Consider the following 22,856-nt stretch of genomic DNA (forward strand, 5'->3'; position numbering starts at 1 on the left):
CCACGTTCACTGCAGCATTATTTGCAACAGGCAAGACAAAGAAGCAACCTCAGCATCCATCAAAGGATGAATGGATAATGAAAACACCACACACACACACACAATTATTCATCCATGGAAAAGAAAGGAATTTTGCCACGGTGACAACGTGGATGGACACAAGGGCATCATGCTAAGTGAAATGAGTCAGACAAAGACAAATCCTGTGTGATCTCACTTATGTGTGTAATCTTAAAAAAAATTAAATCTGAACTTATCAATACAGAAAACAGATCAATGGTTGCCAGAGGTGAGGGGTGGGGGTGGAGATGGAGGATGGAGGAGGGGGGATCAGAAGATAGCAGCTTCCAGATATAAGGCCCAAGGATGTAATGTACAGCCTGGTGACCATAGTTATTAATGCTGTATTATTATATGTTCAAAAATTGGTAAGAGAGTCAATCTTAAGAGAAAAAAAATTGTAACTATGTGAGGTGATGTCTGTTGATGAATTTATTATGATCCTTTTGCAATATGCACATGTATCAAATCACCATGCTACACACCTTACACTAATACCAGGCTATGTGTCAATGAAAACTCAGTAAAACTGAGGGGAAAAAAACCAGTATTAAACCAAAAACAATATTCAACCAAATATAAAACCAATACTAAACTGATAAAATAAAAGAATGAAGAGAAACAGATATTTTTTCCCCTTGGAATGTCAGGCACATTCAGACAAAGGAAAGTAAGCAACAGGCTGGACTTGCACTGCTAATGAGTCATTTTCAGGAATAACAGTCTGAGAGCCCCGAGTCCTTCCATGCTCAATTTTTTTTTTTTTTTTACGTGAAGTAAATCAACATCCTGGATTTACAGATTTACAGACTGTTTCCTCCAATGGCTATCAGGGAATTTGCCTCCTCACCCCCGCCTCACTCCCAATTCAACCCATCCTTTGGGACCCACCTCTGCACACTGGGTGCCCCCCCACCCCAAATTGACCCGGACCCAACCAGACCCAAAGGGCCAGGAGTCAGCAGGAGCAGGACTGGGGTGTGCTTTCCCCTGTGACGTATACACTCTCCCATCAATGACGACTTTTAGAAGGGACAGGATTCTTAGTTCGGAGGTGAACTAGGGATAGGTGCTAAAATAAAAACCCAGCACCCTTCGGGATCTCTTTTTCGAAACTCTGTTGCTACTTTAAAAGGTGGTTAAAAAGAAGAAGAAGAAGAAGAAGAAGAAGAAGAAGAAGAAGAAGAAGAAGAAGAAGAAAAGAGAAAGAAAGAAAAAGAAAAAAGAAGAAAGAAAAGAAAGAAAAAGAAAGAAAGAAAGAAAGAAAGAAAGAAAGAAAGAAAGAAAGAAAGAAAGAGAAAGAAAGAGAGAGGGAGAAAGAAAGAAAGAAAGAAAGAAAGAAAGAAAGAAAGAAAGAAAGAAAGAAAGTTAGTTGAAAGGGTTCAAAACCTTGGCAACTTGACTCTCCCAAGAAGGAAATTTCTGGAAGGGAAGTCAAGCATGGAGAGAGGCTGGTGAGGACACGGAACAGCAGCCACGGCCCCCAAGCAGCTCAGGACGCAGCCCCTGGAACTCCTGCCCAGGCCACGTGGGAGGAGAAGCGCCGACAGGCCCAGGGCTCCGCGGCTCCCGCCCCCAGGTCCCCCGGGAGGAAAAGCTCAACTTGGTCTGTTCATAGCTTGTGGAGAAGGAAGTAGAGGCCATGGAACAAGGAAGTCGTAAGGGTTATTTACGGGAACAAGCACAAAGCAAATACTTTGCTTCCGGGGAAGTTTGATATTCTATTCCCGGTTTTTGTGAAGATGTCATGGCCTCGCGAAACCTTAGAGAACCACAAGTTTGGTTGTCGGCCGTGAGTTCTCTTTGTGAAACCGGCCCTTCTGCTTTGAAAGGCGACAGCTGTCGTGCTTCCCCCGCAAGTTATTTGGAGAAGAAAGTGACAGGCCGTGGGACACGCCACCTGCGCCCGGAACAATTCAGGTCCGCCGTCCCCAGGCTCCCCCTTGCCCCACATCTCAACCCTTCTCCCCAGCACACGCTGCCGGGGCTGGACTGTGAACTCTGGCCAGACTTTCTCCCCACAGGGATCTCCCCACTTCTGGCTGGAAGGTAACCGGTTCGTACCGCTGCTGGCCAGTGGCTTCCATCCCCACTGCGGCTGCCCTGCCATGCTCGACCAATCCGGGACACAGAGTGTCCCCTGGCAACCAGGACCAGGACACCACCTGTCTCCTGAGGCTGTTATGGGGATGACAGAAGTTAAAGCACGGAAGGTTTTCATAAATTCTGTCACATAGGAAATTTTCAATAAATCAGTTGTCATGAAAAACCAAGTGTACACGATCATGAAAAAGAGTCTCCCCATGTGACCAAAGTCACCTGAAACCATGTGCTATAGCCTTTGTCTTATTTCACCATAAAAGCACAACAAGGGTAGGAAAATCAAATGGAGCAAGAGGCAAATCTACTTGCACAGTGCGCTCCGCCGAGCCCTGTGCACTTGCCTGTGGAGGTACAACCTGTCTCTCCCCTTTGCACCTTTCAGTGTCAACGAGGAAACAATGACTGGGGCTTTAGAACATTCAAGAATGAAACCTCGTGGGACGCCTGGGTGGCTCCATTGGTAAAGTGTCCGACTCTTCATTTCAGCTCGGGTCCTGACCTCAGGGTCACGGGAGGGAGCCCTGCCTGGAGCTCTGGGCTGAGCGTGGAGCCTGCTTGGGATTCCCTCTCTCGCTCTGCACACACACACCCCTCCCTAGAAAGCAAAGCAAAGCAAAGCAAACTCGTGAGCCCTGAGACCCAAGAGATTATCTGCCCTGCAGAGCACCCAGGAGCAGCCGCGCAGTCAGGAAGGGTGTCTGCCCCCCTCACCCCTCACAGCGCGGTGCTGAGTTTCCCACAGCACTGTGCTGTCCCCACCCCCCGCAGCCAGCGCCCCCCCTGCAGCCGGTGGTCCCCCACAGGCGGCACCCCCGCGGGCAGTGAGAGCACACGTGAAGGGGGGACGGACTGCCCGACAGTGACGCTCCTGACATTGTGCAGCAGGGGCACCAGCAGGTGCACGGAGAGCGGACAGTGGATGGAACAGGTGCAGCGCCCGGCCTGGCTCTGGCGAGGGACAGCGGTGGCCAGGGGCCAAGGCCAACACCTCTTTAGAAAATAAGCCTCACGCAAGACGGGAAAATTCTGTAAGGCGGTACCCATGGGCAGGAGCATGAGCCCTCCAGAGTTCCGGCCTCTGTGCTGCCGCAAAGACACCGCAGTGGGGAGCGGAGCCCGCCAAGCAGTGCTAGCCTGTGCCGGCGACCGCCGCGGTGGCCCCTGCTCAGCCTGCTGGGCCCGGAGCGTGGCGCGGAGCCCTCCCCACCCCCCTTGCAAACCCGATATACAATGAGTATTTTTAAAACATGAAATGTTGTCTCCACGGACAAGCAGCTCCCATACTTCCAGAACGAGGCTGGGAGGAGCCAGTGGCCACAGGCTGGACAGACCCCGGACTGCCCCCCACCTGCTGTGGGAGGAGCGGACTGCAGAGCACATACAGGCCGCCCCAAGGCCTGGGCTCCCAGGTGAGGGCTCTGAGTAACCCGGGCAGGCGAGCCAGGCTGCGTGGACCTGGGCCGCAGTGGCCCAGGGACAGGGCGGAGGCCGCTCTGCGAACCTGCGCACACACGCTCGTGCACACAAATATCTTCATACTCTTTTTTTTTCATACTCTTTTTTAAAAAGATTTAATTTACTGACTTGAGAGAGAGAGAGAGAGAGTGAGCGAGCCCAGGCAGGGGGAGGTGCAGAGGGACAGGGACAAGCTCCATCCCGGGCCCCCCCCGGGCCCCTGGGATCACCACCTGAGTGGAAATCAGGACTCGGAGGCTCAAGCAACAGAGCTCCCCGGGCACCCCCAATATTTCCACACTTAACGGAGCTGTCCCAGTGACCCGAGGCCTCTCCCCCCATCAACCTGGCTGATCACTGCTGAGCGCAATGGGCTACGCTCCCCTCCCCCGCCCCCGCCCACCCCGCCCAGTCTCCCCTGCAGGGACCCTCAGATGATAAAGACTTGTTTCTAGGAAGCAACCTACCCCACTTAAATGCTTGCCCCGCCCTCCCCCCACACACAGGCAGCCTCTACCCGCGCTGTTGCCCTCCACGTGCCCCCTCAACCGCTAGGGTGCCATCAGCCGAGGACGTACCTGGAAATTGGCCACGATGCCCATTCCGATACAGCCCACCAAGCCAAGCACTAGCGACACCAAGTTAAAAACAGGAGTGCTGAAATAGCTGGTTTGATTTTGCTTCTCCACTATTTTATATCTCGTGTACATCGTGGCTGCACCTGGAAGGATAAAAGGCACTTTGCTGAATTGTGACTATTTGACCTTTCAGAACGAAAACCACAGGGACAGTTTGCATTGCTTTTTTTGAGTCTCTACTTCAGTCTCCTAATTGCTGTCATTTCCCACTCACCCCCTATCCCGCCTCCGTGTGACAGACAGACACACACACACCACCAGCTTGCCTCTTGCCCTTTCATGTAAAGGCTGCTGTGCACGTATCCTGTGACTTGCTTTCTCTCTCACATAAAGTACACCACCGTGGAGCTCGCCCTGCATCACTGTCTCACTGCGTTTACAGGTCTCATCGCCCTATTGATTTAGTCTGTTGCCCCCTCATGTCGGGCTCCTACATCGCCAGTGTTTTCCCTGTTCCCGGCAATGCTCAGTGAGAAGCCTTGTACACAAGGCTTCAGCACACTTTCAGTGCTTCTGAAAGACGAGTTCTTAGGAGTAGTATTACTGGAGCTAAAAGTGTGCACTAGTAAAACACCGAGAAGTATCCACAAATCGCCCCAACATGGTTTTGTGGCACTTATACTCTCACAGTAGAGCTCGAAAGCAGGTCTGCATGTTCTTGCCTTCTTAATTATCGCCAATCTAATGAAGGAGAAATTGCAACCTGTTGATTTAATCTGCATTTCTCCAGTGATTAGTGAGAGACATCTTTCAGTATGTCTACTGGTCACCTGCATTTCTTCTTCTGAAAATCACATTCAATTTTTTTTCTGATTTTTCTCTTGACTTTGTCTGTTTGTTTTTAATTTGCTGTTGCTTTTCACACATTATGTACTTTAGTGGATTATCTGCTATAAATATTACAAATTTTCTTCTAGTCCATCTTTAACTTTGTTTTCTGTATCTTTCATCACTTTGAAGTTTTAATTTCTTTATCTTCTATATCCGTCAGTCCTTTCCTGTTTAGCTTCTGGGTTTTGCATAAGCTTAGATAAGAGTTTCCACCCTCAGGTTTTAAGAGCACTTTCCTATTCTTTATTATCTCACAGTTTTGCTTTGCATGGTTAATCCTTTCATTGCTGTTGATTTTTGTGAATGGTGTCAGGAGAGTACTTAAAGGTGGTTTTTTTTTTTTTTTTTTTTTTTTTTGAAGAGCTCATCAATTAACCAAATACCACTTACTGGTTTGGAGAGTAAAGTCACAAACTATAATCTCCGCAACCGCAGGGTCCTTGTCTTTCTGCAGCTGGGTCCCTAGCACTAAGAATAAACACAGAGCCTACCACACCCTAGGCACCTACAAGCTGAATGTTGACTACATGGATGGCTATCACAGTTTTAGATATGTATGAACTCTTACTCAGCAAATGTACCCTATAGGGAAACTTACATCAATATGCAAAGATGTATTTAAAAGAATATTCACCAAAAAATAAAGAATATTCACTTAAGCATGGAAAATTGCAAAAATCAGAAATAGCCTCCAGGCTTCACATAGGGGACTGATTAAATATATTATAATGAGATGGGTACCATGCATATGTTAAAAGAGCAGAGTAGATTTTTATGTCCTGATAGTGTGTGATGGTCATGTTTTGCTGAATTTTAAAAAGCAAGCTAAGACCTAATCATTTCTCAGAGACTATTTGAAGTGAAGATGCTGGTGACAGTCTGCCTTGCCTGGAAGCAAAAAGCCGTATTTATCGCTTCCCAGTGAGGAAGTAATCTCTGCGTTCTAAATCTGGATTCTGGACAAGGAAGGCACGCAAGGACACCCTGGGATTGAACACCTATGTCTACTTCCCCTTGCCCACCTCCAAAGCCTTGGGATGAGAAGACCACAGAGTGCGGCAGCATGAAACTTTCTCTTTACCCAGTAAGATGGACAAATTCCAAAAATGCCAAGTCTCCACTTAAGGCTTCCTGCCCCTCTGCCCCGCCCCCTCCCCTTCTGTCCTTCCCCTGTGCCTCTGCCCTACCCCCTCTCCTTCTGCCCCTCCCCTTGCACCAGTAGAGAGGCCAGAATGCGCTGATTACAGGATAGGCCCTGGCAAACAGCTGATTGTCCCAGGGACTCAGGGGCTCAGGGCCTCCAAAGGACCAGGAGAGAGGGCCCACATCTCCTGTCCCTACATCTGGGTCACCCAACAGTAGACTGTGTTTTTCAGTCATTATATTAGCTGGCTAATGAGAGGGCTGTGATCATCTATCCACTGCACTGTGTCCTATCTCCGGGTGTATTGAGGAGTTGAAAAGAAAAATCATCCCTGAGGTGGAGACAAATTGCTGCCTGCTTCACCTTTCCCGGTCAGCATAGGCCAGGCAGCCCCCCTGTCAGGGACGCCCAGGAGACAGCAAGGACCCGAGGCCCCTAGAGCACGTGGCCATCAGCTGATTGCTGGGCCCACTGCCCAGGTTCCAACTGAGCAGACCTGTGGTGCGCCCTGGGGACACGCATGTGACCTGACACCCTGGACAACGTTCACGTGCATGGCTTTCGGTACACACGCCGAGAAACATTAGCTTGTACATTAGGTGCTTTGACTTTCACCAATGCACTGGATACAAATCACAAACTTAAAAGTCAAATTACATTTAAAATTAATTTCCAAATCCTGTGACGTGTTACCAGATGAAGTGAAGAAAAGTTCTACGACAAGGCCATAAATTACTGGATTTCCAGTAATCTTAAGTTTCTCAAAGTGGAGCAAAATTATAGTTGCAAAGGTTGTATTTAAAAAAAAAAATTAGGGCAGCCCCTGTGGCTCAGCAGTTTAGTGTTGTCTTCAGTCCAGGGCGCGATCCTGGAGACCCTGGATTGAGTCCCACATCGAGCTCCATGCATGGAGCTTGCTCCTCCCTCTGGCTGTGTCTCTGCCTCTCTCTGTCTCTCTCTCTCTGTGTCTCTCATGAATAAATAAATAAAATCTTTAAAAATAAAAAATAAACTATATGCATGAGAGGCCTGGAGGGCTCAGTTGGTTGAGCATCCAACTCAATTTTGGCTCAGGTCATGATGTCCTGGGTGGTGAGTGGGAGCCCAGAGCCCTAGTCTTAAAGGTTCTCTCCCTCTGCCCCTCCTCTCACTAGTGCTCTCTCTCTCTCTCCCAAATAAATAAATCTTAAAAGAATTATACACACCAAGAGTGAACCCTAAAGCACACTATGGACATTGAGTGATAATGATGTCAGTGTAACCTTGTCAACTGTAACAAATGCACGACTCTGCTGGGAGATGGTGATAGTGGGGGAGACACTGGCTGGGGGGCAGGCATGTCTGAGAAATCTCTACCTTTTGCTCAATTTTGCCGTGAGCCTAGAAGTGTCCTGAAAAATAAAGTCTGCTAAAAACCAGCAAAAAATTATATACAAACTGTCAACAACACATTTTGCTTCACTTGAGACTATGAATTTTTCATTTATTTATAATTATTGTGTACTTACCAAGAAATGCAGAGAAGTTTATCATAAATCCAAAAATCCCACTCTCTGGAGGTGTTGTTCCCGTATCACTAATAAAAAGAAATTTCAAATTATTAAAAAGGACTTCTGTTCAGCCCTCTGTGGGAGGGATGTGACTGGCAGGTTTCATAGAATGTTTCTTCCAGGGGTTCAGCCACTTTGAATTCCAAAGACTTAGTCTGATTTTGCTAAGGTATTTCTATTTTGGCTCTGAAAAATCTAAAACTTATTATTCTACCACAAGAGATTACATTTAATTTTCTCCCATTGTAAAAGGCTAGGAAATATTTAAAGTAAATGGTAGTGGTGTTTCTAAAATGATCAAGCCTAATAAACTTGATGTATATTCATTCTCAGCAAGAAGTGAATGTGACTATCTTGGGGGGGAAACGTCTAAAATCAATTTTGAAAAATCTACCATTTGGATTTTAAATACACATAAGCACATTATTTAAATTTTTTGAATAATTTGATTTATACATAAGAGTTTATGCTGCTGAAAATAGAATGGTGGGAAGCTTAGCAATATTTTTGAGGCCTATTAGAACTTTATGGAAGCAACAGGGTATCAAGGATATATTAATCGTGATAAAGTATTTTAACAAAAAGTAGTTTCTGTAAGACATCTTTCTGGTGTAGTCAATTAAATGAGCTGGAAAGTAGTATTTAAAGTGTTGTTTTCTATTCATTCACGTGGAGGTTTACATTTTTACATCATCTCTGCTCCCAAAAGGCAACAGTTTAAAACTGATGGCCAAAGAGTTCCCTATATGAAACAATTCTTCAAACCCATCTTGAGTATTTCTCCATCTTAAAACAGCTCCGAATTCAAGTATTGAAAAACTGATCGCGTTGAAAAGGCGCACTTCAAATTATCTGAGGAATTCCACAAGAAGCCCATGTGTGTAGAAGGCAGCAGGAGTCTAAGTTTTGTGCACACTTAATATTTGAAGAGTATAAAGAAGTTAATACGACCCCTTACAATACACACTTCTATTACTATTTCAGTATCAGTGGCACCTACTCCTGCAGGAATCTGGAGGGTTGAGAATACATTGCCATGTTTCCTACAAATAACCATTGTGCTCCCACAAAGGAAATGCTGAGGGCGGAAAGGCTGCATTACATGCAGGATGTCCCTCTGGGCATGACGTAGAAAGGGTACAGGCTGGAACCAGCATCAGAAAAAGGCAGAGACAGCTTATACCCTTGGGTGGCACTTTTGCCTGAAGATTAAATCTCACATAGAAATTAAACCTTCTGTTCTTGGCCTCAGGATATAAAAAGGCAGCTTTCAACGGAGTCACGCAAGAATATGCATGATCACGGGCCTGACAGTAACCAGCCACATGCCAGGGAGATTGTTTGCTTATTTCCAGAAAAAGGAAGGAAATGAAAGCAAGAGGATATTTATGGAGATAGAAAGGTAGTTACGGGGAAGAAGGTGCCCTGGCAGATCAGTCGAGCAGACCCTGGAACTATCTGCCCATGGATAGCAAACCAAGGCACAGGTCAAGGGCCCACATGTATGGTCCCCATGACATCAGATCTGTGATCTGAAAGCTCTGAATTTCAGGGTGGTACTTTATTCTTGTTTATCTGTACATTTAAAACCATACGGGGCACCTGGGTAGCTCAGCTGGAAAAGTGTCTGCCTTTGGCTCAGGTCATGATCTTGGGTCCTGCGTTGGACCCCCACCCCCACTCCCTGCTCAACAGGGAATCTCCTAGTCTCCCTCTGTCCCTCCCCCTGCTCATGCTCTCTCTGTCTCTCTCTCTCAAATACATAAAATCTTAAAACATAATAATAAAAAATAAAATAAATACAAAACCATACAGGATATCAAAAGTAAATAGCCATTTGCATGTACTTGTGGAATAAATGAATGAATATCAGTACTAGTGATTAAAAAAAACCTATTAAATATCACTTATTGAGTATTCACTATGTACCAGGCACTGTTAGGTATTTACCATACATCATTTCATTTTACCTTCACAACCTTGTGGTGAGTCTTATTTCAGCCCCAGTTTACTGAAGGAAGAAAGTGGTGCTAGGGAGGTTCTAATTTGTTCATGGTCACAGAGTTATTAAGGAGAGGAATCTACATTCCAGTTATTAAACAGAACACACCCAAACTAGAGTTGCTTATGCCAAGCCCCAAGTCACCAAACTGAGACTGAGTTTCACTCTCCTGGAAATAGCATCTCAAACCAGTCATTCAGGAATCACCTGATCAGCATCAGATACATTGTCTGCTGATGGCACCCCTGCCTTTCCCTGTAGGGAAAGTGACCTTGCCATAATCAATTGGCTTTTTGCCTAGTATAACTTCCTTGTTCCTGCTCCCTTCTGCCTATACTAGTCTTCTATTTTGTGTAGCTCTTTAGAGCTCCTCCCTAGCTGCTAGACTGGATGCTGTATAACTCATGAATCCATGAATAAAGCCCCTAAGACCTTTTTAAAAAATATTTATTTATTTGAGAAAGAGAGAGATAGTGAGAGAGAGCATGAGTAGGAAGAAGGAGAGGGAGAAGCAGACTCCCCTGGGACCTGAGATCATGACCTGAGCCACAGGCCGATGTTTAACCGACTGAGTCACGCAGGTGCCTCAGTAAGATCCATAAAATTGTACTCAGTTAAATTTGTTGTTAATACAATCCAGATATCTGGCAAGGAACGAAGCAGTTAGAATGACTCGGGGTGATGGTAGAGAATGAACACTGATGTGCTGTTAAATGTTTAACAGCTAGCTCGGGAGGGAGCCCAATGTGTAGCATAGACCAATTTCCATGGTGTAAATGCTCCAAAATGACATCAAAAATCAAGCTACCAAAATGTAGATCACTGAACATTGAATTGGGCAGAAATGTACACATTTGGCTCTCAGGAGCTCATATCAGCTGGCTCTAGCACACTGTGGGGATGAACCATGATGGTAATAGAAAGAGATCATCATGCCTTTCTTGGATGACAATAAAGTGTAAACCAGGCAAGACCTCATAACTCCTCAAATGCTATAACTGAACTCTAAAACATTCTTGACACATATTTACTACCATAATAAATATGATTTTCATTCAGGATTACTGAGTCTACACCTACCATCAGTGCACGAGTACCAACGGGCTTACGTTCCTACACTTGGCACTACAACATAAGCAGTGACCATACTACAAAATTGGGGGAAATATTATTGCACTGCATTCATAACCAGTTGTTTGATTAAATGCAACCATCTTTAAAAATTTTTTTATTCAGCTCCACAAATACCATGAAATTTATTGACTCATCAATAAAATATTTAAGAGATAGCTACCATGTGTTAAAAACAATCTGAGTCACATGTTACCCAATCTATCCGGTAAGAATGGTCAGTTTGTGATTTATTTCCAGTAAGTGATTTATTTCCATTAATGGTACCTAACGACATATGGTGAAATATCGCTCAAGAATATTTCACGAAAATTTTCCAAGCAGCAAATGAAAATGTGACACTTCTAAGAACTTTTAAGAATAAAAGCAAAATTAAACTACTTGAGGCTACCCCAAAATAAAAAAGCATTTGCACAGCAAAGGAAACCATCAATAAATAACAAGGCAACCTACTAAATAGAAGATATTTGCCATATATACATATGGGATATATCCCATAAGGGATTAATATTCCAAAATATATAAACAGCTTATACAACTGTGCGCCAAAAAATAATAATCATCTGGTTAAAAATGGGCAGAGGACCTGAATAGACACTTTTCCAAAGACGATATACAAATGGCCAACAGATACATGAAAAGATGTTCAACGTCACTGATCATCAGGGAAATGCAAATCAAAACCATGAGATACCACCTTACACCTGTCAGAACGACTAGAATTAAAAAGACAAGAAATAACAAGTTGTTGGTGAGGATGTGGAAAAGGGGACCCTCATGTACTATAGGTGGAAATAAAATTGGTACAGCCACTGCAGAAAACAGTATGGAGGTTCCTTTAAAAATTAAAAACAGATTTGCCATATAATGCAGTAATTCCACTACTTGGTATTGACCCAAAGAAAGTGAAAACCTAATTTGAAAAAATATATGCACCCTTATATTTATTGTAGCATTATTTACAATAGCCAAAATATGGGAGCAGCCCAAGTATCTACTGATCGATGAATGGAGACACATGATCACACACACACACACACAATGGAATATTACTCAGCCATAAAAAAGAACGAGGTCTTGCTATCTTCAATAACAAAGATGGACCTAGAAGATATAATGCTAAGTGAAATAAATAAGACAGAAAAATACGAATACCATATTCATATTTCATCCATATGCAGAATCTAAGAAGTAAAGCAAATGAACAACAAATAAAGAGACAAACAAATAAAAAAGACTCTTAAATACAGAGAACAAACTAGTGGTTGCCAGAGGGGAGGTGTGTTGGGGGGGGATGAGTGAGATAGATTAAGAGTACACTTATTTTGATGAGCACTAAATAATGTACAGAATTGCTGAATCATTATATCGTACACCTGAAACTACTATGACACTGTGTTATTATACTTCAATTTTTTAAAAAAAAAGAATAGTACAGGGCCACTGGGTGGCTCAGAGAGGTTGAGCATCTGCCTTTGGCTCAGGGCATGATCCCAGGGTCCTGGGATCGAATCTCGCATCAGGCTTCTCGCAGAGAGCCTGCTTCTCCCTCTGCCTGTGTCTCTGCCTCTCTCACTCTGTGTCTTTCATGAATAAATAAATAAAATCTTTAAAAAAATAGTAGTGGTTACCCATTATCATCAATAAAAATGAAAGACTCTTTTACCTTAACATATTTTTAAGTCTCTCAGTCTCCGAACTAATGTCACATCATTAAATAAATACCACATCGCATCTGCCTGACATTAGAATCCAGATGAGCATAACACCAACAGGGTACCAAAAGAACTGGGTTTATTCTTATTTTTCTAAGCTCAAACTAAATCATCTCACTGTGCAAAGGCAGAGGCAGTAGTATTTGGTTGGCATAGCTACACTTGGGTGCTGACTCAGGAAACTGGGAGAATGAGTAAGAGGAGAAACCAAGTGCCTCCCGATGGTGCAGCGGTACAGCATCATCTCCCCAGCCAACTCTCACCATGTGATTCTGTACCATGTGGTTCTCGCCCTGCCCCCTTCCAGCTATCTCCTCACCAGCCTCCTGGTAAACGACACACTTTCTGGAAACTGCAACAGAGATAGAAAGTAGTTGTTCATTTGCATGCAGCCTAGAAGCTATGGAGGCTTTGTGCATGGACAGTAGTTTCTAGGGTAGGATTGTGTCTAGGGAATCAGCTTATGACTACATTTCCTGTATTTGCAGGTCTGCAAATTAAGTTCACCATGGAAAATTCCAAGTTTTCTAACCTCCTTCTCCAAACTAATTTATGATTTTACACCAGTGTATGATCATATGATGCTCAAAAAGGATCGAAAACAATGCAAGGAAGACCTACGTGATAATATAAGCTTGGTGGAATACTGTTCTCAAAATCTCTGGATACAAGTAATTCTGTCATTCCGAAGCCTGGAGTCATGGTTTATGGGGAAGAAGAGAACTGACAAGCTGACGATATGCAAAATTATCTGCTTACCCAGACTGAGGCCTATTAGATTGCCCTAAAATTCTAGGACCATTGCTTGGAAAAATTAATTAGGACTTAGGACCTGAAGACTCTGAATGCAGCAATAAAAGGAGACCACTACTTCCTTTATCTTCACAATATTTAAACAGAATATGTGAAGAGAAGAACTATGATAATAAAAAATCATTACATTTTATTAGATACTTTTAATTATTATGGCTAACTTTTTAGCAGCTTCATTTGCTGGTTATTCTGGAGTGGGAGGCACCACCTAGCCATTTCAACCATTTTTAACTTAAACAGAATTTCCTACTCATAAATGCAAACAAGTCACTCTTTTCTCACCCCACCCACATGCAAATTTCCCCCCTTTCTATCAGTCCAAGTTTAAAAAAAAATGGGGCTGCGGGGGAGAGGGAGAGAGAGAATTTTAAGCAGGCTCCACATCTGGCAGGGAGCCCGATGCTGAGCTAAGTCCTACAACCCCAAGATCATGACCTGAGCCAAAATCAAGAGTCAGACACTTCACTGACTGAGCCATCCAGGCGCCCCCTCTCCCAAGTTTTTAAAAATTGTTAAGTATCTCCTAAGTGTGGGGAGCTGTGCCAGGTGATAGGGATGCGAAGATGAAGAGACATCTCACTAACCTTCAAAAAGTTTAACATCCAACACAAAATTCAAGGATTTGTTGATTCAATATGTTACTAATTGCCTTCAACCTAATGGGTGGATTCTGTGGCGTGGTGACCATGGGGACGCAACAGGGAAGGCCACTCCTCTGTAGAACTTATGAACTGCAGAGAACCATCCAAGGGGTCCAGGGGGTCCAGGGTGCTGAATGCCATGAAGACAGGACCCAGAGGGGTGAGGTGCCCCCTAAGACTGGCCCGCAGGGAAGGGCAGCTGAAGAGTGAAGGGGAGGGAGGGGAATGTTCAGGCCAGACACTCATGGGCCAAGGAACAGCAAAGGCCAAGGCCTCGCAGGGGGATGGTGTGGGAGGGACAGCAAGGAAGGGTGGCTTGAGAGGAGCAGGAAAGGGCGACAGGGATGGGGCTTGGGCAGCCCGGGGTGGGGTGCCTGAAGGGCTGAGCTCAGGGATGGGCCACATCGCTGGCAGTACTTTTACAGGGTGTTGACTACGAAGAGACTGTGGAGAGGCGGCCTGGACCAATGAGACCTGGAGGAGGCCACTTCATTTTAGTTTGTCAGGAGGTGATGGTGCTCAGGCCGTGTGGGAACGGAGCTGGAGGTGATCAGAGGTCATATCTGGGGAGTTTCCTGACAGGGGTCTCTAGAATCCATCCCTGCTTCACTACAGCTGCTAACAAAAGAAATTTTAAAATTTAACATTTCCTCGGCACTCTCGCATCTTACTTGGCCTTCACAACTTCATAAGGCAAGTACTTATCATCTCCATCTTGAAGAGGAGGAAATTGCATCTTAATAAAGTAATCTGCTCAAGGTCATGGATAGGACATGGGAAAGCCGATCCGAGCAGCGGGAGCTGTCTGATTCCAACGGACACAACTTAGGAACTTGGCCCTGAGGTGCTCTCTTACATTTCTTTTTGTGAAAACATCATTTTCATGTGAGTTTATAGTCCTGTTTAACTATAGCCAGGTTCCCAGCAGCCATTCCTTCTGGAGCCTTTAGGAAGATGTCTTGGGCAGGCCTGCCTACAACGTGGGGAACCGATGGCCTGAAATGCACTGACTGTCATGTAAGGAAGACTGTTCAGTAGAGCACTTTTTTTTTTTAAGTCGAAATTGAGTCCTTATTTTTAAAAATTGCCAGCCTTGCACCAGTCAGACTTTTGAGCAAAACTCTACTGCCTTTTTAGAAGTAGGAATAACAGGGACGCCCGGTGGCTCAGTGGTGGAGCATCTGCCTTCGACTCAGGGCATGCTCCCGGGGTCCTGGAATTGAGTCCCACATCTGGCTCCCTGCAGGTAGCCTATTTCTCCCTCTGCCTCTGCCTATTCCTGCCCCTCCTCCTGCTTGTGCTCTTTCTCTCTCTGTGACAAAATAAATTAACAAATTTTTCAACAACAAAAAAGTTTCTTATGGTTTCCTTCTCTCCTTTTTTTCTTTTCCCCCCTCCCCATATTTTCATCTGTTTTCTTTCTCAGATGCCACATATGAGTGAGATCATGTGGTATATTTGCCTTATTTCACTTAGTATAATACACGCTGGCTCTATCCATGTTGTTGCAAAAGGCAAGATTTCATTCTTATGGATGGTTGAGTGATATTCTGTTGTGTGTCCACACTACATCATCCTTATCCATTCATCAGTCAATAGGCAGTTGGGCTCCCTCCATAGTATGGCTATTGTTCACAATGCAGCTATAAATATCTGGATTGCACTGTTGTGGTTGAAATGGAAGCAAATGTCACCACTGCCTGAAATGCAATGTAGTCAGTAATCAAAAAAGTTGGTTAGGCAGAAGTCATCAAAAATTATGTAGATACAAAAAAAAATGTGTACACATACACACCACCAGCAAATAAATGTGCGCACATTCGTTTGCTTATCTGTTGACATAGGCCAAAGACATTATGTAAGTCCCAGCCCGTTGTGTCTCGCTGACATCTACTCTGAACTATCTCATTTCTAGTTTTGGGTTCTTTAAAGTGGAAGGAAATCTTAAAGCAATTGGAGTGCAAAATCCTTCTAGTTTTTACACTTGTCATAAACACTACTAAAGAGACTGTAGTTTTTTTCTGAACAACGTCTCTTTTGAATCTTCCCAAAGCATTCAACAGTTTTCTTAAAAATTACAATTTTTTTGTATTTACAGATCAACAGTTTATGTACAGTGAGTTAAATCACATAATTACAATAAAAAATACAACTGGCATAAATGCTCTTGGGAACAAAGACAGATGGCATTGGTGAAACATACAAAGATAGAGGTGAGAGAAGACGGAATGCGGCCCAGAGAGCAGCCAGTGCTGGGAGAAGCTTTCAGAGACCACTGGCTTCAGGGTATTTTTCAGAGAATGAGGTTATCAATTAACCCAGCAAGTTAACTGAGGTTGGTTAAAGAAAACTTTTACTGGACAGCCTGGATGGCTCAGCAGTTTAACGCGGCCTTCAGCCCAGGGCGTGATCCTGGAGACCCGGGATGGAGTCCCATATTGGGCTCCCTGCATGGAGCCTGCTTCTCCCTTTGCCTGTGTCTCGGCCTCTCTCTCTATGTTTGTCTGTTATGACTAAATAAATAAAAATCTTTAAAAGGAAAAAAAAAAAAAGAAAACTTTTGCTATAGGGAATAGAGCATGCAACTCCTGATCTTGGGGTTGTGTGTTCAAGCCCTATATTGGATGGAGAGATTACTTAAAAAATAAAACTAAGAAAACTTCTTCTATAATCACAAATAAACCAATGACTTATAAAATTAACCCTCAAACAAATGTCCTTTCCTATTTAATACTAGCATCTATCCAGTCTCTAGACCAAGGTGGACTAGACCCTTGATAATACAAACAGCAAATGCTTACAGAGAACTTGCATTCTTGGACCAGAGTGTTAATGAATTCTAAGTGAGTTCACAGGTTAATTCATGAGGGAGGTGCTATTACCACTAACCAACAGAAAAGCAGAGGGATGTAACCTGTCCAAGGTCTGAGAGCTGGAGTCTAACCAGAGTTGCCTGCTCGAGTTGTTCCTTTAGGCCCTGTGGTGGGTAATCAGAGGCTATAAATATTCAACAATGTAAGTCAAACTGGCTACACAGCGAGGTTGCTAATCTTGTGAAACATGGAGAATTTCATGAAGTCGACAGAAGTGGTATTAGAGAAAAGGCTGGACCAGCCGCCCAAGTTAGTGGACAGGGAACGCCAGCAGAGCCGGGGGCGGCCGGAGGAAAGTTGTCAAGATTCACTGCACAGGTGTGACTAGCGCAGGCCTGTCCCGCACAATCATCTCAGCACTCAACCCATATTGACACAGCATCTGGCACCGTCACAAACACAAGGGATGCAGCACGGAACAGACCCTCAGTCTCTACCCTCATGAAACTTACATTTTGTGTGAGAAATAGACAATGATCAAGATCAATATCTTTACACACAGATTAAGAATGGTCAGGGGAAAAAGTGAAGTCATTTCTGCAAAAATGAGCCTCTTCATATCTCCCTTCAAAAGACAACTGTGAAATCAAGGACTTTACACTACACAATCAAAAAACTGTGTTGGGAGAAAGATATACCCTTCCCTTAAAAAATCCACACCTGAAAAAAAAAATCCACACCTGAATTATTTTAAGATTTTTGTTTATTATATAAAAATTTTTATCTTTTCCTTTTGTTTTGTTCATTACAAGATGGGTTCATTATAATGAATATTGTTCATTGTTAGAACTAGCACCTAACTGGGATGATAACCTACGTTTTGTGATTGTTAACCAAGTGAAAGATAAAATAATTTCCCTAATTTTTAGTTTCATTTTTGGAATTAAAGATCCAACCTCTTTTACTTTGTTTATGACGCCAATTTGTCTTCGTTTTAAGGTCTTAACTCTACTCTAGGTGACCCGGTTTTCTGCCACCAACCACTCAGCAGGTTTGTGGTCAAGAGGAGGAACAACAGGAGTGGCCGACGACCACAATCTACCCAGCAAACCGTACTTGCACAAAAAATTGAGTCTAGGTCAATAAAAGCAACCAGGATGCAGAACTGACAAAACCTTAAAAATAAAGGGCCACAGAATAAACGGGAAGCACAAGACAACCAGGCCAAAAAAGAAGATATAAGAGAGAGTGGCTGATCAGCTGGAAGCAGTTGATAAGTACAACTGATACAAGATAGCTTGAGAGATTCCGTCACAGAGGGAACGTCAGAAACTATAACAAATTAAGGATGATTGTGCTCAAGAATGTGGGTATGGCCTTGTAAACAGTTATACTAATCCTCTGAGTTTGACTTTTACTTGTTTTGACATCCTTGCATTAGTGGCTTTGTAATGCAGAAACATTGCACTATGCTATTCCAGCTTGTTTAGTGGCTGTTTGAATCTCATGTTTCTAATTTAATTTTTGATAGGAAACCAGTCTGCATGGCTAAGAATATATACATACAATAAGGCATCCAGACTCGGAAATGTTGCCTTTGGGAGGGACTGGGTGAAAGGCACATTGGCCCTTTCTGCATTATTGTTTTATTCCTATATGTAAATCCACAGTTATCTCAAAATAAAAAAACTAATTTTAAAAAGTATAGCATACGGCCCTATACCCTCTTGTCCATCTGCTAAAGCCCTGTTGACCATGAGCTCCTTCCTCGATCATAGGCAAACCACTTTTATTCATTTCCTTACAAGCAAAGACAGGAATACACTATTACTCCCTGTACCTTTCACCTCCACGTCATTCCCCCCACTAACGGTAGGTAGCATGTTTTGTTCTGCATCTTGCTCTTTTCCATTTAACAACATATTGGAGAATTTTCCATACTGATGTGTTAATTTTAAAAGTATTCTATGTATAGAGAGCTTTCCTTTGACCTATTCTTTGGATTAACCACATTTATTTAGCCAGTCCTCTTTGATGGAAATCTGCATTGCTTCCAGCCTTTTGTTATTAAAAGCAATGCTATAAGTAACCTTGCAGGTATATTTTTGTCATTTTGATAGATGCCAAAGTCCCTCCACAGAGACTGAATCTATTTACATTCCCACCAGGAACATATGAAAGCCTGTTTCCCCAATAGTCCCACCATAAAGTGTGTTATCAAACATTTACGTTCCTGCCAATCCATCAGTGAGGTTTTTTAAAAGATTTTATTTATTTATTCAAGAGAGACACAGAGAGAAAGGGAGAGGGAGAAGCAGGCTCTCCGTGGGGAGCCCGATGTGGTACTCGATCCCAGGACTCCGGGATCATGACTGAGCCAAAGGCAGACGCCCAACCACTGAGCCACCCAGGGGTCCCAGCATCAATGAGTTTTAATTTGAATTTTCATTTCATTCATGAAGTTGAGCATCTTTCTACGTCTAAGAGCTCTTTGCCCATTTCTCCAATGTGCTACAGAGCAACAACGTTATAAGATAATGTGATGAGGAAGCAGAATTTGAATGTTACATTGGAAAGACGTCCTCCCAGGATTAGTTATTTAAAATGCAATGACTCAAATAAATAAATAAATAAATAAATAAATAAATAAATAAATAAAAAAAAATGACTCTTAATGGAAGTGTTCAACATTGTTGGGGTGCCTGGGTGGCTCAGTAGGCTAAGAGGCTCTTACTTTTGGCTCAAGTCACAGTCTCAGGGTCATAGGACTGAGCACCTCAGAGGGCTTTCCACTCAGCAGGGAGCTCCACTCTCTCCCGCTGTCCCTCCCTGCCCCTTGCACGCGTGAGCACTTGCTCTTTCTCAAATAAATCTTTAAAAAATAAAGTTTTCAACGTTATTAAAAAAATAAATTAAGTGTTTAAAATTAAGAAATGTCAGAATATCAGATTGGTTGAACAATGTCATCATATAAAAAGGGGAGCATCCTGAACACATTACAGTCACAGATCAATGACCAATGATCTTATGAAGTCCTCCCTAAAGGAATAGCGACCCAGGGGGAAGAAAATATTAAAGATGAATGCCCAAGAAATATAAAATCAACCAATATTGAAAGCCCTCATGAGGGACACCTGTGGGGCTCAGCGGTTGAGTGTCTGCCTTCGGCTCAGGGCATGATCCTGGAGTCCCAGGATTGAGTCCCACATCAGGCTCCCCACAAGGAGCCTGCTTCTCCCTCTGCCTGTGTCTCCGCCTCTCTGTATCTTTCATGAATAAATAAATAAAATCTTAAAAGGAAAAAAAAAAAGAAAGAAAGCCCTCATGAATCTTATATTCTAGTGGAGGAAGACATAATCTGAGGAAATCATATAGTTTCTTAGAAGACGACAGAGCCATGGTAAATGGACTAGATATGGGGCACCAGGGGGGTGAGCATGCACTTTAGCAGGGCAGTAGGGTCCCCAGGGTTTGGAGGGGGTGTAAGGGAGGAAGCCGGCTGCCACCGGGAGGAAGAGCTCTCTGGCAGAGATCAGGAGGCAGTGGGCACCCAACAGCTCCCGACACAGGGAGGAGGCCAGTGCTCTGGGAGGGAGGAGGGCATGAGGTCGGGGGCACTGGGACACACCGTTGGTGGAGATGAGTTATAGGAGGACAAGCTCAACCCTCCTGCCAGCAAGACTCCCATCACTCCCCATCCAAGTCCTGTCTTTGCCGCAATGCCTGGGTTGGGCAGGAGGTGCAGACAGTACCTAATGCTCCAGCTGGACCAGGGGTCATGGTGGGGGGGTAGGGAGTTTGGAGGTGGTGGGAGGGGTGGGGGGCTGGGAGAGGTGGGGGGGCTAGGGGGTAGGGGGGGCTGGGGTGCCCATGCCCTAAGAGCCCCCACCATGGGGGTGGGGGCAAGCAGAACATGTGTCCACTGTTTGCAGGCTGCTGGCCCCTGGCATCCAGGTGACAACTCTGGCCTTTCTCTCCTAGAATCCCTGCTTTTCCAAAGGCCGCCTCGCCTTGTGAAGTTTAACACCAATTCTTAGGACAGCCTGTGACGTGAGCATCTCCCCAGAGGGTTGTCTTGTCAGGTTCACATCTCCATTTCTGAATGTCTTCCGTTTTAGAACCACCTTGGGGTGCTCTTCATCACAACTGGTGGGACATCTCCACAAAGACTCGAGCCCTGCTTCTGACCCTCTCGACCCCCTCCCCTGCCAATGACTATCAGATACTAGCTGATCCTGACCTGGAGATCTGAGACAGACACAGCTACCATCTTCTCAATAAAAAGCATCGTAGGGAGAGAGAGAGTCCTCCGGTTTCCAGGAGCTGAAGAGGATCTGTCAGCTTCAGAATCAAGAGGAGAGGCAACGCCAGGCGGGACTGAGATGAGTCTCTGAGAAAGCAAGTCTGGGTTTCTGCAAGGAAGTCTCCTGGGCGCGTGGACACCCCCGGGAGGGGGCCAAACCGCCACCCTGACCTGCTGCGCATTGCTCTCTTCCTTGCCTCACAGTCTAGTCTCCCGTTGCCTCAGCTCCCCTTCCCCTTCCTCGCCCACAAACACTACAGAGCCCTGCTCACAGCGCAGCGGCTTGGCTGCACCCCTGAGGAAGCCCTACGGGCTCTATAGTCACCAGATGCTATCAAACCCTGGTTGTCACCTACTTTCTCGTCTCAGCAACCAGCGCAGGTCGCAGGGCTTGGAGTCGCCTTACGGCTGGAGGGCGCCAGCGCTTCAGGGATGTCCACTGCACCCCCCACCCCACCCCACCCCACCACGGAGCTGGGAGCCGACTGAAGGGGACCGGGCCGCCTGGGCCCTGATGAAGTGACCCTCAGGGACGGCAGAAGCTGAAACTCATGAAAAAAGAAGCGGTATGAGGACGACGCAAGAGCTGTCAGGAAGCTGCCGCCCATGTGAGGGCTCTGACTTGGGGGGCGCGGTCCCCCGAGGGATCTCGGCCACTCCAAGCAGGAGCGCCCCGAGCCGGGCGCCCAAAGACCTGGGGTGACACAGCGCTCCCTGGAAGCCTGGGACGGAGGTGGGTGTGAACTCGGCTTCCCCGACCCTGCTGATGACATCGGAGTCACACCGGTGCGAGCTCCACATCTGCTGATAGTTTCTTGGCACGAAAAAGAAGCCGGCGTCGTCAGGGGGTGTTGGCAGCGCAAGTGGGAGGCGCGCGCCGCCCCAGCGCACCCCTGCCTCTGCGGCCCACGAGGGGCGCGCGGCCGCCGTCGGGCCCACTCCCGAGCCCAGCCCGCCCGGGGAGCGCCTCCGTCCGAGGTCCCAGTCGGCCCGAGCCCCTCCGGACGCGACGCGCCGGTTCGGGGCTGGCGCTCCGGGTCAAGTCAGGACCGCGGGGCTCTGCGCCTCCGCCTCCGCCTCCGCCTCCGCCTCCGCCTCCCGAGCCGAGCCGAGCCGAGCCGTCGCGGCCGCCCCTGCTCTCCCCGCCGGGCCCGCCTCACCTGATGTACGGCAGGAAGGGGTTCACGTGCCCCGACAGCACCGCGACCACGTAGGAGATGATGAAGGCGGCGGACGACCAGGTCACCAGGAGGAAGGGCACGAAGGCCATTCCCCTCAGGAAGCACAGCATCGCGCGGCCGCCAGGAGGGCGCGGGGCCGGGGGCGGGGATGGAGCGCGCGGGGGGCGCGGGGGGCGCGGGGGGCGCGGGGCCGGGGCGTTCCGGGGAGCCGGGCCGGGGGACCGGGGCGGGGCCGCGGGAGCCGCGCACGGGCTGGCCCGCCGACGGCGGCGGGACGCGAGGCGGCGGGACGCGAGGCTCCGCGAGGCTCCGCGAGGCTCCGGGACGGCGGGGAGGCCCGGCCCCGGGGGGAAGCGCCGAGAGCCCAGCGGGCGCGGAGGCGGGCGGCCGGGGTGGGTGGGGCGCGGGCGGCCCCGGCTTGTTGCGAAACCCGTGAAGTCACAAAGCGGCGGCCCCGCGGGCTCGGAGGCGCGCGG

General features: G+C 46.1%; 1 protein-coding gene across 2 annotated transcripts in view; it reads right to left on the bottom strand.

Moving 5' to 3' along the window:
- The window catches only part of DRAM1 (DNA damage regulated autophagy modulator 1), a 33,702-nt gene extending 11,174 nt beyond the window's left edge, over positions 1-22,528 (bottom strand). The window contains exons 1-4 of one of the 2 annotated variants that reach the window (XR_008665860.1): positions 22,360-22,528; positions 7,740-7,807; positions 4,197-4,339; positions 2,596-2,758 (exon numbers count right to left, since the gene is read on the bottom strand). Coding sequence is in view for 1 of the 2 variants with exons in the window: in XM_055336201.1 (XP_055192176.1) it covers positions 4,197-4,339; positions 7,740-7,807; positions 22,360-22,490 (342 nt within the window). In the remaining variant the exon portion in view is untranslated. The remainder of the gene's footprint in view (positions 1-2,595; positions 2,759-4,196; positions 4,340-7,739; positions 7,808-22,359) is intronic. The other variant, XM_055336201.1, reaches the window with a different exon arrangement.
- Between the last annotated feature and the right edge of the window lie 328 nt (positions 22,529-22,856).

The sequence above is a fragment of the Nyctereutes procyonoides genome, unplaced genomic scaffold, assembly GCF_905146905.1.
Source record: "Nyctereutes procyonoides isolate TBG_1078 unplaced genomic scaffold, NYPRO_anot_genome, whole genome shotgun sequence".
Classification (NCBI taxonomy): Eukaryota; Metazoa; Chordata; class Mammalia; order Carnivora; family Canidae; genus Nyctereutes; species Nyctereutes procyonoides.